Raw genomic sequence first — 14,982 nt, forward strand, 5'->3', positions numbered from 1 at the left:
AGGCATTAGGTGGATTTTCCTCCTTAGGCCACACACTGCCTTGCCACCCCTGTCTTTCTCCTTGACTTATTCCTGGAGATGATGCAGTGGAGGTTAGCAAATCCCATGTGCCCAGTCTACCTTTTTTTTAAAAAGGAAAAAAAAAAAAAAAAAAAAAAAAACCCCAGGCAAGACCACTTTCCTGGCGAGGATCACAGTCCCAGGGCACAGAACCTCTCCTTGTCCTCTGGATAATTAAGCCAGCTGGTCAAGATCAGGCTGTTGCCTACTCATCCCGTTTTTTGAAAATAACTCCATCCTGACTTGGCATGTCCTGTTGTGCTTGACTTTTATCCATCATCTCTTTAGTATGTCTTTGCTGGATTTGTTCTCACTATCCTGAGACTGTCTTGAAAAACACTTCCTTTTCTTAACCAACTTCAGCATATCAGCTGATACACTCCATTCTGGCTGAGTCCTTTGGATTCCTCAACTAGAAACAAATTATGGAGATTTCGGCATCTCATTTCCCTGACTAGTGATGGATTTTTCTTTTTTAACCTTCATGCTAGTCATCTAGCTTAGAGAGATGTTACTGAGTTCCTTGTTAATAACTAATAAAATTACATCAAAGCAGGAGGAAAATAAGAAAGTCTGGAGTTTGCTGATCTTACACCCTATGAGATATATATAATATATATAGTATCTTCTGTACATAAAAACCTCCTAATATATATTACATATATTTCATATATGTGATATATATGATAGAGAAAATTAAATATAAAATATGTATATATAATATTTCCTAATTGGTTGCTAATATATATAATCTATATAAATATATGCTCTCTCTATGCTATATATGCTATATATATAATGCTGATAAGGAATTAACAGATGGAGAAATGTTGAGTAAAAAAAAGAATTGTTTTTTTCTGTAAATGTGCAAGTTTAACAAATTCAAGCATTATGCATCTGTTTTTGAAGTTTTCAAATGTAACTATATTAATGATGATTTATTAAGAAATACTCATCATGATATTTTCCTCTGTATAAGTTTGCACTTTTAGATTTTTAAAAGGAATATTTTCCCATCCCAAATCTAGCTGCTTTTAAGGAAATCTGTCCTGGTGGAATGGGTTATACGGTTTCTGGCGTTCATAGACGCAGGCCAATCCATCACCATGTAGGTAAAGGACCTGTATTTGTCAAGCCAAAGAACACTCAACCTGTTGCTAAAAGTACTCATCCTCCACCTCTCCCAGCCAAGGAAGAGCCAGTGGAGGCCCTGACCTTCTCCCGGGAACACGGGCCAGGAGTGGCGGAGCCAGAAGGTGAGAGTGGAAATAGATCATGGCCCCAGCCCTCTGTCTTATGTGTCTTTAGTTTCCCTGTTCATAATCTTTCTAGAATAAGATTTTTAATTTCAGCACTACTGATATTTCAGGATAATTCTTAGTGAGGGGCTTCTTTCTATGTGGTAGGATGTTTAGTAACCTCCTTGGCCTCTGACTTTTAAATGCAAGTAGTGCCCCCACCCCCCAGTTGTTACAACCAGAAAGGTGTCCAGCCCTGCCAAATGTCCCCGTGGGGCAAAATGACCTCTGATTGGCAACCACTGCTGTAGAGTAATGTGTTTGCAGCAGGTAACGATATTCCATGGTGATCTCAGGACATGCTTGGGGCTACTTTTTCTTGCTGTTTATTCTTGAAGAGTTAATTTAGATCCTTTAGGGAATAGCCTTAATTCATTTTTTTGCCTAGAGAATCATTTAATAAATATTTATGTATTTTACAAAGTGGAATCCAGAGACTTAAGTTAAAGCACTGATTGAGCTTCCATAAAATAGAGGACAACAGACAGGGGTAATGGGGGTGGGGGGTGGCAAATGAAGGAGAATAGGAGAGTCCATCAAAAGGATCTTGGAAATCACTTCATGCAGTCCTTTCATTGACTTTCTGAGAAACCTGAGACCTATAGAGGGGATATGGCTTGCCAGATGTCTTATAAAGGGTATGTATTGGGGCCAAGGAGCACATTTTTTCCAAGAAAGTGGCTATGCCAATTCCAAGAACTGACCTTGACTGTGTCTTTATATAAGCCAGTATGTTCAATTCCTTGAATATCATTATTATCACAAAAGTTTTTGCCCCAGATAGGAGGAATAAAAGTTTTAGATTTGTGTGGAATATATATTTTCTTTAATGAAGCTCCTGTTGGCTTCTCACAGTTTATTAGGTCAGAATTGAGGGTTCCCATTTATGGATTTTGTGAGGAGAGAAAGTATCTAGGTTACTGGAGAGGCAGGAGCTTGGCAAAGCTGTCTTCTGGAGAGGTCTTTTTTCAGGGCTCTGAATCTTTCTGTGTTCTAGCCTGTTTTATTTCACTCTCCCACTTGTTGCACTTCCTGTTAGGCAGAGCCGGTAGGACCTCAAGTAGAATTGATGGTATTGACCAGTTTGCTCCTATACACTTGGTTATAATGGCCAGATGTTTGCAACTACTCATCCTCTGCACAGGCAGGAGGAAATGGGCTTTGGTCCAGGTTCTGCCTCAAGACTTTCTTGGTGGGTTAGGCAGGACAGATGATTTAGTTGGGTTTTCCAACCACAAGAATATAGCAGCAGTGATAAGCTATCTGTGCTCTGATTGTTTTTGGGAGTTAAGCACCTACCAGAACTGTACACTCATGTTTATGGAGACAATGATTAATGAGGAAAATCCTACTAATTGTTCACCATAGGCTTGAGGACTAACACTAAGGACTGATGAATGAGAAGCAAGTCTTCCTAAATACAAAAGCAGAACCACTACCACTGCCTCACAATAGTATTATGATTGTGTAATTTGTAATTTGTTCATCATATTGATGCTAATCTCTAATTAAATTTTATGGGCTTGTGATTTCTTTCCCTCTAATTTAGTTAGCTTATCTTACTGACAATACTCACAGGGCTTCAATAAAGATTAGGAGTACAGTACCCATTCTTCGATCTTTTATTGAAATAAGTGGCTTGCTTTTTTAATATTAACATCCTCAGAAAGTATTTCAAACATTATATATTATGCTAAGAATAAGTACGTGGCCAATTAATGAAAATTTTTTGATGTGGAAAGTTCTGTGAAATTGAGATTAGGCATAAAATAATGTACCAGAAAGTATTGTTTCCTTTAACCTTTTCAGTTAATGAGGGAGTTGGAAAGAATTTCATCACATCTAACTGAACTTTTGTAGTTAAGGAATGATACAGCATGGATAGGTTTTCTGTTGGTCATGTGTAAAATTCTCCAAAATGGTAGATGACCATAATTCTGCATTTGATTATGACTCTTAATTCTTTTGGAGTAATAGTGGACTTTTATTGCTTTTTAAAAATTTAACTATGTGGTGGATTGACCTAAATTGTACTAATGTCCTCCTTTCTTTTTTGGCTTTAGTGGCGACTGCACCCCCTGAAAAGGTAATTTATTCATTATTTGCAAGTCTCTCTCTCTCTCTTTCTCTCTTTTTTAAAAATTTTTAAAATTTTTTTTTACTGTCAAAATGATTTTCTTTTAGAGTACATGTGGATTTTATTTTTTAGACTTTAAGTACAGCAACATGCCTATTATTCATTATTTGGTTTGAGGAAATACAGCATTCATTCAAGAGATATTTATTGAGCACCTGCTATGTAACTGGCACTATCCTGAGTGCTAGGAAAATAATAGTGATCAAATGAGACCAAACTCCTGGTTCTCATGGAACTTAAATTCTAGAAAGAGAAAAAGGTGGGACCAATAGAATCAGGGCTTAAACAGAATTTGAGTCAGTTCATGGCCTTGATTGTGGGTGGAAAGAAAGGTTCTGATGTATGTTTGCACTTGTAAATTCTTAGGGTGCATATATATTGAGCAAAGTACTTCTTAATTCAACTAAAATTTAACATGCATGTTTGATTACATTAAAATAAGAACAGAGCTTACCCTTGGAAGTTATAATCCAATACTAGAATATTGGTTCTTAGAAATTTCGGAGAGAAATTTAATCAGCCTCTTGGGTTTTTTGGCATAAAATGGGACCATGAGTTGTGAGATTTATTCACAGGAAAGATAGAAATTGGCTGGATTTAAGTCCTATTTGTGTAATATTGTTCCCCATCTGAGTCTTTGATTCTTTAATAGCATGAAAATTAGATCATTAAATCTTCATACATTTATGTGTCACTCAGTAGACAAGAATAATTGTTAGAATTTAGATGTCATGAACACATATAGATTATTATAAATAGTTTTTAAAATATTTAGCTTATGAATACAGGCTAGAATAACTTCAGAGTTCTAACATAAGTGCTGAAAAGAATCCAGACAACAAAGAAGTAGGATTTTAGAGTAACAGCACCCAACAAAGAAGACTGTTGTTATGTTGACCCCAAAAGAAGTACAGCACATATGCATATTTTATATGCACGTGTGCAGCTCCTGGATACTGTTTCTAAAGGTCAGTGGTATGCAGTAGTTTGCAGTTTTGTTGATTTTTGAATTCAGTTCTGTTTGATCTGTGGAAGGAATCATTAGTGCATGAGCAGGCCTGCCAGGTCCCTGATAACCTCATCTTGTTTAATAACCTCTGTCTTCTTCGCTGCCGATGATTGAGTTTATGGTAACTCTCATTAGGATCTGAAAGAAGGCTTGAACGTTTTCTTGTATACTCACACTGTAAATTTTTTGGAGATGAGGCAGCGGGAGGAATGTACTCATAGTCTTTGCAGGCTTGACTCCTTGCAAAGATCTCATGATACAAATATTGATGAAGAGAAAGCAGGGTAGCCCGTGGGTGGGAAATTATAGGTGCAGCAGAGAAGACAGCAAGAGGTCCTTTAGAGGGGCATGAGAGGCTTGATTAGAAAAGAACTTGGGCCTGCTTTGGAAGGGTTGGGATCCAAACTGCTGTTTTCATCGGTGGCGGAATACTGTGCTCCTCTCTTGGACTCTACTTGTCAAGTGGAGAAGACTTCCCATTGATTGGAAAGTCTGCTGCCCCATGCTGATGGGGGAAATTCTGTCTGAGTTCCAGGAGTGCATAAACATCTAATGACGGTCTGCTCCTTGCTGGCCTTGACCATGGGCTGCAGTTGAGACTGAAATCACTTTAATAGGTAGTAAAAGACTAGTCTGTATTCTTAAGAAGGGGAAAAAGTAGTTAAGTGCTCAGTATTTCTGGAAGATAAATCACAGCAGGATTAACTGAACCAGCGAGCAGAGGGAGTTTAAGAGACCAGTTAGATGATTAGAATAAATAGGAGAGAGAAAGAGAGAGAGAGTCCAGACCGGGGCTGTGGGTATGGAAAGGTCAACAGATGTAAAGAGCAGTGCAGATGGGTAGGGCTTGGAAGGAAAATGAAAGAGCCCACAGGAGTCCTGGGTGGCTGGAACTGGAAGCTGAGCCACAGGTGCCAGTCTCTTTCTTCACCTCTGGTCTCGAGGACAGGATTGGGCAACAGGACGCATGAGGAGGCCGCTAGTGCATTCTTGGAGTCCCCCCACCCCCACCTTTTTTTTTTTTTTTTTCCGCTCTGCTTGACTACCACTCTGCTGAGAGCTGGAGGTGCAAAGTTACTAGATGGGAGGTTCAGAAAGGCCTTAATGACTGCCTAGCTTAAAATATTTTAATGTACTATGTGTTTTTGGTTATGACACATGTGCTATACCCATTATTTACTATGCATACTGTGGCTGGTCATCTTCCTAGGGCAGAGCCACATGTCAAGGAGATGACAGTCTAGTTCTCCTTTGGGGTTGATGTTACCTTATTTGAGACCAGATGTGGGCCCCTGAGCCAACACATTTGTTTAAAGTGTCTGATAGGACCTTTTCCTGTGGGCCCCTGGGAAATGGATAAGGGTGTGTACATGGGTCAGCACTGCTGTGGAAATCAAAGGCTTGCTACAGCAGTGGCACAACAACACTGCAAATAGGTATTTTTTCGCACAGGATTGCGCAGGTTGTTGTTCAGTGTCCTGTGACGGTTGGTGCCGTCTTAAGAGTAGAATTAAATAAAGATAGTAATAATGTGAAAACTAAAAATAATTCCTACTTTCAGTTCTCTCTCTCTCTCTCTCTCTTTTTTCTTATTAATACAACCAATCCAGGAAATACCTTCATTGGATCAAGAGAAAACCAAACTTGAGCCTGGTCAACCTCAGCTCTCTCCAGGCATCTCAACTATTCATCTACATCCACAGTTTCCAGGTAACCTCTCTTGATCTGTGCTATTCACAAGTGTATTATGAACAAATAAAAGACTAAGATAAGGATTCTTTTGTCTTTGATTTTAAAGTTTGATAAATTGGAGCACCTGGGTGGCCCAGTTGGTTAAACATCTGTCTGCCTTCAGTTTAGGTCATGATTCCCGGGTCCTGGGATCGAGTCCTCTGCAGGGAGCCTGCTTCTCCCTCCCCCTGCTTGTGCTTTCTCTCTGTGCCAAATAAATAAAGAAAAATCTTTTAAAAAAATTCAATAAATCATTAGAATGCGTAAGTGAAGTGCCATATGAAACATATTCTTAAGTATCTTAATATACTTATAATGTTTGTGTGGGGTTGGTCATGTAAGTTTTAGAATGGTAAAAGGAAGATAAGATTCTCACAATTTTCTATGGCCAGGAGTAGGTACATATTATTAGAATGTTTTTGAGGGTCATCATTTGATGAAGGGTCATTTTTCTTGGCTTCTGAATTGTTCTCATATATTCTTGCTAATGTTGAATACCACGAGCTTTAGGGATCTATAAGAGTCCTTAATTATCCGAGTACAACTGTGATATGCTATTAGACTTAAATTATGCTTGCATTTTGGGATGGGATCTTAAAACATCTAACAGACTTTAATTTTTCCATCCTTTCCTTCCTCATACAGTAGTTATTGAAAAAACGTCACCTCCTGTGCCTGTAGAAATAGCTCCTGAAGCTTCTACATCGAGTGCCAGCCAAGTGATTGCACCTACGCAAGTAACAGGTGGGTGTGGTATTATGTTATACAGCCTGTGCAGGAGACATGAGGGAGAGCTTCCTTTTGAATGGACTATCAAAATTGTATCAGATGTATAAGATAGCGCTCATGGCAGGGTTAGTGATAACAGCAAATATTTGGAAATAATCTAAATACTGTTAAAAAGGAGGAATGTTTAAATAAATTATGGTACATATACAGTGAAATATCACATAGCTATTAATGTTGTAAAAAAAATATTTACTATATTGAGGAGATACTTATGGCACAATAAGCAATGCAGGGCATCCTGGGTGGCTCAGTGGTTTAGCACCGCCTTTGGCCCAGGGCGTGATCCTGGAGTCCTGGGATTGAGTCTCATATCAGGCTCCCCGCATGGAGCCTGCTTCTCCCTCTGTCCGTGTCTCTTCCTTTCTCTCTGTGTGTCTCTCATGAGTAAATAAATAAAATATTAAAAAAAGAAAACAATAAGCGATGCAGAACACAAATGATTTCAACTTTTTTTTTTTAATGTTTACAAACACAGAAAAAGATACAGTGCATCAAAGTGTTCAACTATCACCAGTTAATAGGGTCATAATCTTTGTTCTTTGATGTATTTTTATATATTTTCAAAATTCTTTATAATAATTTTAATCAGTGACACATGAACATTTATGATAATGTGAAACAAATCAGCATAAAAATTACTATCCTTAAAATATAGTGAGCTCTTATAAATTAGCAATAAAAATACTAACAGAGAAGTGGGAAGGGGCACCTGGGTGACTCATTTGGTTGAGCGTCTACCTTTGGCTCAGGTCATGGTCCCAGGGTCCTGGGAGGAAACCCTGAATTGGACTCCCGGCTCAGCGAGGAGCCTGCTTCTCCCTCTCCCTCTGCCTGCCACTCCCCCTGCTTGTGCTCTCTTGCTCTATCAAATAAATAAATAAAACCTTTTTTAAAAATGAGGAAATATTAAAATAATATAACAGATAATTTATAGAAAAAACATAATAGGAAATGTCTAACAGTAATCAGAGAAATGCAGATTAAAAAATTATTATCAAATTAACATTTAATTTTTACTTGAGTAAAATTGAGACCAAACACATTGCTGTGAAAGAATGTAAACTGGTTCAACATTTCTGGGAAGCACAAATTGGCATAATGTATCAAGAGTTTTAAAAATGTTGAGAATTTTGACTCAGTGATCCTATATTAAAATATCTAGTGTGAGGAAATAATGTCCTTGAAGACTAAGATAATGATTTATATAAATGGATACTTACCACGGCATCAGGTGTAATAGAGAAAAACATTTAACTATAGGGAAGTAGATCATTATGCTACATCTATACATTGAAACATTACACTGCCATCAAATACAGTATTTTAGAAGAATTTTTTTTAAATCTAGCAGAAAATGGTCAGAAAATACTGTTGAACACAAGATGAAACATATGAAAATGAAGGAATGTAGACTGTACATTAATTACTGTAATGTAGATTGTACTGTACTGTAACTATACCAGTTATATAAAAGAGACTTATGCATTGAGAAAATACTGGAAGAAAATATGCCAGATATTAGCAGTGATTATTTTTTATAGTAGGATCTAAGAGGTTTGGGGATCTTGTAGATTATTTTCCATATACTGTATAGTAGACAAATATTTTTATGGCCAGAAAAAGATCACTAAGATGCATCATGCCAACTTAAGGTCAGGATGAGATTGGCAGTATATAACAAGAGGAGCTAATAGAGGAGTTTGCAGCCTTTCTTAAAATATTCCTTCCTCAGAAACATGATATGTATAATTATTCAAATAAAAATGTGCTTAGTAAGTTAGATGAATTATAGTGATCATTTCACAACGTGTGTATATATCGAAACATCAAATTGTACACCTTAAATATGTATATATGTTTTATGTTATAAAACAGTACAATTACATAAATTACATAAAAATATAAAATATTTTAAAATATATAATTTTTATATGTTAAAAACTTTTGCAATTTTCTCCAAAATGTGGATGTAAATTCTCTTAGATATTTGAATTGTGATGTCAGACTGGAAAGTGTTTTGTTTTGTTTTTTTTTTTTGTTTTTGTGTTTGTTTTTTTTTTTTTTGAGAGAGAAAGAGACAGAGTGCATGTGCAAGCCAGATGGGGTGGGGGTGGTATGGTGCTTGCTGGTGGTGGGGTGGGGAGGGAGAGGGGGAGAGAGACTCCCAGGCTGGCTCCATGACCAGTGCAGAGCCTGTTGGGGGCCTTGATCTCAAGACCCTAAGACCATGACTTGAGCCAAAATTAAGAGTTGACTGTCTAACCACCTGAGCCACCCAGGTTCCCTGGAAAGTGTTTATAAAGCACCTGGGGTGCCTGAGTGGCTCAGTTGGTTAAGCTTCTGTTTTTGGCTCAAGTCATAATCCCAGGGTCCTGGGATGTAGTCCTGCTTCCGGTTCCCTGCTCATCGGGGTGTCTGCTTTTCCCTCTTCCTCTACCCTTCCACCCTACTTGTGCTGTCTCTCTCAAATAAATAAGTAAAAAATCTTTTTTTTTTTTTTTTTTTAAAAAAAGCATCTGTATGTTCCAAGATGAAATGAACTTGCAAACGAGTGCTGAGTCACATCATGGACCACAATGCATTTTTACTCAGTTCAGGGCACCTGTACCCAGAGCCACAGCCTTCCCCAGTAATTGCATGGCAATTGCTCTTTGGTTTTACTCTTAACACTGAGTTAAGTGATAGAGAAATATCAGATCTTCTGAGTACCTCTAGAGTGATACAATGAAACAATTTTTTTTTTCTATATAACCATGGCTAAAACAGTTCTTCCCTATGAGTGATTTATGCATCTGCTCACTTTATTAAGCAGAGCCTCTTATAGAGAGAACTCTATAAGTCTCTATAAGAGACTTTGCTATGCGCTGCAACATGATATACAAAGATGTAATAAACCATCTTGGATGGCAAGGATCTTCTCACTGTTGACCTCATTATTAAAAAGAAAAATAGCAGCATGACATTGTAATTTACTAGGTCTAAATACTGTATTTCTATATTTCTCTTTTCCAGTGTATAAATACAGTTTTGTGCCTTTTTAATAATGGCTGACTTCAGTGGGTAGACGTTTTGCAAACTAGCTTTGTAGAGGTTAATTAAGTTTGGCTAGATAAATGCAGTTTTGCTACTTAAATGCAGCTGTGTGAGGAATAGCAAATTGAAATTACCTAGCTTCAACTGAACTACAGAGCTGATTTTTTTTTTTAAAAGGTAGCTGTGCTCTATGAAGTTGTTAGAAGACAGCTTAATTGGAGTTTGGCAGAGATATAGGGTTAACATCTGCTATCACATGTTTGAAGCACAAATATTTCCTTCCAGGAACAAAGTGACATTAAAATTTTATCCAACGTTTGTAGGTGTTCCTGCTTCTCATAGTAGAAGAATCTGAAGCAATCCATGGGGAGAATATTATAGTCTTTGAATTAGAATGGTTGCAGCTTTAGAGCTACACAATAATCAGTAATCTACACTAGAACAAGAAGACTGTTTTGTATCAAAGTTAATCTAAATCAAGCTATAAATGTTCCCATTGGTTTGATATGAAAGCCAAACATATAGACTGAAGGAGCAATCTGATTGGCTCTGTCAGGAATGTTATACAATGTTTTTTTCCCTAAAACACAGAGGAGATAAATCTTACTTGTCACTATTACTTTGTCTCCTAAATTGAAGAGAGGAGCAGAATAATACATAGGAATCTTATCTAAAATAAATAAAATCAGCTCCACATTGCTTAAGGATGATATCTTTATGGTAGTGAGGTTGGAAATACAACCTTTTCAGATTTCTTCATATACGCTTTGACATGTATTAATTATAAAGTGAGCCACATATTTGCAGGAAATAAGTGTGATTTTTTTCACTCTTAGCAGCTGATTTGGTGGCTTGCAACATTATTGGCATACTGTTTCCAAATAGATTATACATTTCAGCATATAAATTGATTTAGCATAGTGTCTTAATAGCTCAAGGATAGGTTGGAAAATCAAACCTCTGGCAAATATTTACAAACTGGAAACATCTGCTTCAATTGTTGTGGGACAATTTATGCTCATTGTAGGGCAGTTAGGAAGCCAGGGTATGTTTGTAAACCTTTCCATGAGTTAACATTTGATGCCTTCCTCCTCCTTTTCCCAAACTTCCTCAATGGCCCTTGCATACCAGCCAGAAAGTATTCTTTGACTTCCATGACTACCTTGTGGAAACCTTTGTAGTTATCATAGCCCAAACATTATAAAAACCATTTGCTCATCAGAGCTTTTCCCTTTAAAAAGTTTGTCTCTAAAGCATATTGCCGGCATCATTACAGCTTCAGTGAACTATGTATGCTGATGGAAAATGAGCTCCTTGCTACATGTAAAATTATCAAGCTTTAATATTTCCAGGTTTTATTTATTTATTTACTTATTTATTTACTTTGAGTAATCATCCGATGAAAAAAGCAAAAGGTCAGCATACTCATTTTTGTATTTTGCCAAAAGCTTTTTCATTTTTAAAAATATAATAAAGATACCAAACTCTTAAATCCACTGTTGGCCTTGTTGCTGGGATAAATAGAGTATTTGGTTTTCCACTGGCTTTTGGTCATGGCTCTTTTTCCAAGTTTTAAATGGAACTCTAGTGAAAGAAACAGAATATAGTCCTTGACCTGGTGAAGGTGAAATTGTTTCAGGGGCATGTAGAATAGAAGATCAGGTGGTCCTGAGGACCGGGAGACATGTAATGGGTATTAGGGGTGAGTCTGGTGGGAAGAGTCTCTTCATGATCTCTTTGGGAAACCAAACATGCTAAAGAAGACAAGACATTTTCATTAACTAGAGTCCCCTGGAGACCAGTAATTAAGGCTTCCTGTGTGAGGCTTTGCCATAATTTTTGTGCTTATATCCACACAGTGCTCAAGGAAATGAATGTTTCAACATAAATTGATCCATTATGTGGGAGCAGGTTAACATCCCTATGTATGAGTGACCTCTTAGAAAAATAAAAAATACAATATTTTTTCCCTAAAAAAAAGGGAAAAATGAGAGAATTTTTTGAATTCTTCTTCAAGACAATACCCTCAGGACTCACCTTTCTGTGTAATAAACCCTCCTAGCGAATGAAAATCTAATAGAAGAGGAGGGGAAAGCACAGGAAGAGGTGGTTAGGAGACTGGTTTTAAAAATTCTAAGGGGGTTTTGAAGGTGTTACAACTCTTCTTTCCACTTAGAAGGGTGGAGTCCTACCTCAGGGATGGGTGGGAGCTCTGAGGCTAAACTGATGAGTTTAATTAATTACTTGTATAAAAAATGGGACAAACAAGGTAGGAATCAAGTATATTTTAGCAAAATCCACTCCTCAGATGTATCTCTTAGTACCCTCTAGTGGTGTCAGAGTAACATTTTCTTACATATGTTAATGTTCTGCCAACTGTGATCAACATTTTTTAAGCTGTATCTCCATGTACTTTATCTGTGAGGTAATCAGCTAAAGATCCTCAAACTTACCTCATAAATATTTATTCCCTCATAGCTTCTATTTAAGATTCTAGGATGGAAGGAAAGGGCATTATATTCTTTTCATTTCCCAAGACAAAGGAGTACAATTCTTAAGTATTTTTCCTGTCTTAGAGCTGATGTAAGAAGAAACTATTTAAATATATTGGCAGACTGTGGTCTCAGAATGTATTATATTTGAATTAAACATCACATATTTTTGAAGGTTTTTATTCACACATGTAAAATTTCCATTCTAAAGCTATGCCTGAGAAGTTACAGATATTTGGTAATCAACAAATTGGTATGTACTGGCATTGGGGCAGTGAGTCCTGCTCAAGCATTGCATGAAAACTCCAGACTTATAGCCTTTGAAGTTGTTTTGAATCCTTGTCCCTACTATATTAATTCATCTTCTAATTTCCCTTTTTGCAAATCTGATCATTATGTCTCTTGTGTTGTAAGAAAATGGCAGAGAAAACTCTTAAAGTAAGATCAGTAATTACAAAGAAAATTGAGAAAAGTAAATACCAATAATTTGCAGAGAAGGCATCTACCTACAATATGGAATAGAGGGTTAGAGATACGATTTTCACACTATTCCACTAAAGAGTGCAGAAAAATATAGAGCAGAAAATACCAATTCCCATAATCATAACATTGAGCTTTCTTTCTTGTCTTTTTTTCTGTGTATATTGTAATTTAGGTTATATTCTGTATTTGTAACCAGCTATATTTTTTAACAAATAAGCATTTTCCTATCCTGTCAATGATTATATAATTATGCTGTATATGCTTCATAATTCATTTTTTTGCATTACTGCCAGTCACTTAAGTTTAAGCGGTTATGTTAATTACCCATGTTTTTACTCTTTTGAGTTATTTTATTTTTTCCAGGATTTTACGTTATACAGACTAAACCAATTTCTTTTTCTGATAATAAATTTGCATAAGTAGGTTCCCTAACGGTATAAGCAGTTTGTAAATGTGTGAATTCAAGTAGATACTGCAGCTCTGTATTCCTATGCTTGCTTTTAAAGTCTAGTGACTTTGCAAATCACTTGAACCAGTTGTCTTAAAGTCACAGCACAGTGAATAACACTTGATGAAGAATGTGGTTTGGGTTTTGGAAAACAACCTCAGCCCGAATTTAGGTCATTTCCATAGTGAGTCTTTGTTAATAAAGCACTGTTTTTCACATCCTTCTGCAGAATGCATAGTAGGTTATTGGTGATGGTAGCACACCTGTTTTTCTTCTCACTCAAACCACAGACCCCTCCAACAAAGCTGTTGCTGTAACTGGTTGTACTTGAGGCTCCAGTCTTTGGGCATTTGGGCTCACCCATGGCAGCACGCCTTTTAAACATTCTTTATTTTGTGATGGCCATGGGATAATAGTCCAAGGTAACACTGTTACAAATGTGCAATAAATGACTTCAAAAGGAACAGCATTTACAATCATGATGTTAATGGCTAGCTGGTGTTTTGTACACACAGAAAGGCATTGTATTTATTTATAATTCACCGTTAAATCAGTAAATTAAAAAAATTAAAACATATGGATGAATTAGTTCCTTTTTAAAATTTCTTTAATTTTTAAATTCCAGTATAATTAACCTGTACCATATTATATTATTTTCACGTGTACACTATAGTGATTCAACAATTCTGTATATTACTCAGTGCTCATCACAAGTGTACGTTCAATCCTTTTCGACCTATTTTACTCATCCCCTGATCCAACTTCCCTTTGGTAACCATCAGTTTTCTATAGTTAAGTCTCTTTCTTGGTCCCTTTTTTCCTTTGTTCATTTGTTCCCTTAATTCTGCACATAAGTGAAATCAAATGATATTTGTCTTTCTCTGATAGACTTATTTTGCTTAGTGTTATACTCTCTAGAATCCATCCATGTTGTTTCAGGTGCAAGATTTTGTTCTTTTTATAGCTGAGTAATATTCTTCTGTGTGTGTGTGTGTGTGTGTGTGTGTATTCTTTGTCCATTCATCTGTAGGTCGACACTTGGGCTGCTTCCATAGTTTGGCTGTTTTAAATAATGCTGCAGTAAACACAGGGGTGCATATATCCCTTTGAATTTGTGTTTTTAGATTCTTTGGGTGAATAACAAGTAGTGGAATAAGTAGATCATATGGTAGTTCTGTTTTTAGTTTTTTGAGGAACCTCCTTACTATTTTCTACCAGTGGCTGCACCAGTTTGCATTCCCACCATTAGTGCACAAGGGTTCCTTTTTCTCCATATCGTCACCAACTACTTGTTTCTTGTGTTGTTGATTTTATCCATTCTGGTAGGTATGAGGTGACATCTAATTGTGGTTTTGGTTTGCATTTTCCCTAATAAGGAGTGATGTTAAACATCTTTTCATGTGTCTGTTGGCATCTGTAGGTCTTTGGAGCAATGTCTTTTCGTGTCTTCTGCCCATTTTTAAGCAGATTATTTGTTTTTTTGGTGTTGAGGTACATAAGCA

At 36.7% G+C, this 14,982-nt stretch overlaps 1 protein-coding gene across 7 annotated transcripts in view; it reads left to right on the top strand.

Moving 5' to 3' along the window:
- Nucleotides 1-14,982, top strand: part of LTBP1 (latent transforming growth factor beta binding protein 1) — a 390,765-nt gene that overhangs the window by 261,109 nt on the left and 114,674 nt on the right. For 5 of the 7 annotated variants that reach the window (XM_038561238.1, XM_038561239.1, XM_038561240.1 and 2 more), the window contains 4 exons: nt 1,089-1,316; nt 3,422-3,444; nt 6,115-6,214; nt 6,881-6,979. In XM_038561238.1, coding sequence (XP_038417166.1) covers nt 1,089-1,316; nt 3,422-3,444; nt 6,115-6,214; nt 6,881-6,979 — 450 coding nt within the window. The remainder of the gene's footprint in view (nt 1-1,088; nt 1,317-3,421; nt 3,445-6,114; nt 6,215-6,880; nt 6,980-14,982) is intronic. The other 2 variants (XM_038561245.1, XM_038561244.1) reach the window with 1 other exon arrangement.

This window comes from Canis lupus, chromosome 17 (assembly GCF_011100685.1).
Source record: "Canis lupus familiaris isolate Mischka breed German Shepherd chromosome 17, alternate assembly UU_Cfam_GSD_1.0, whole genome shotgun sequence".
Taxonomy (NCBI): domain Eukaryota; kingdom Metazoa; phylum Chordata; class Mammalia; order Carnivora; family Canidae; genus Canis; species Canis lupus.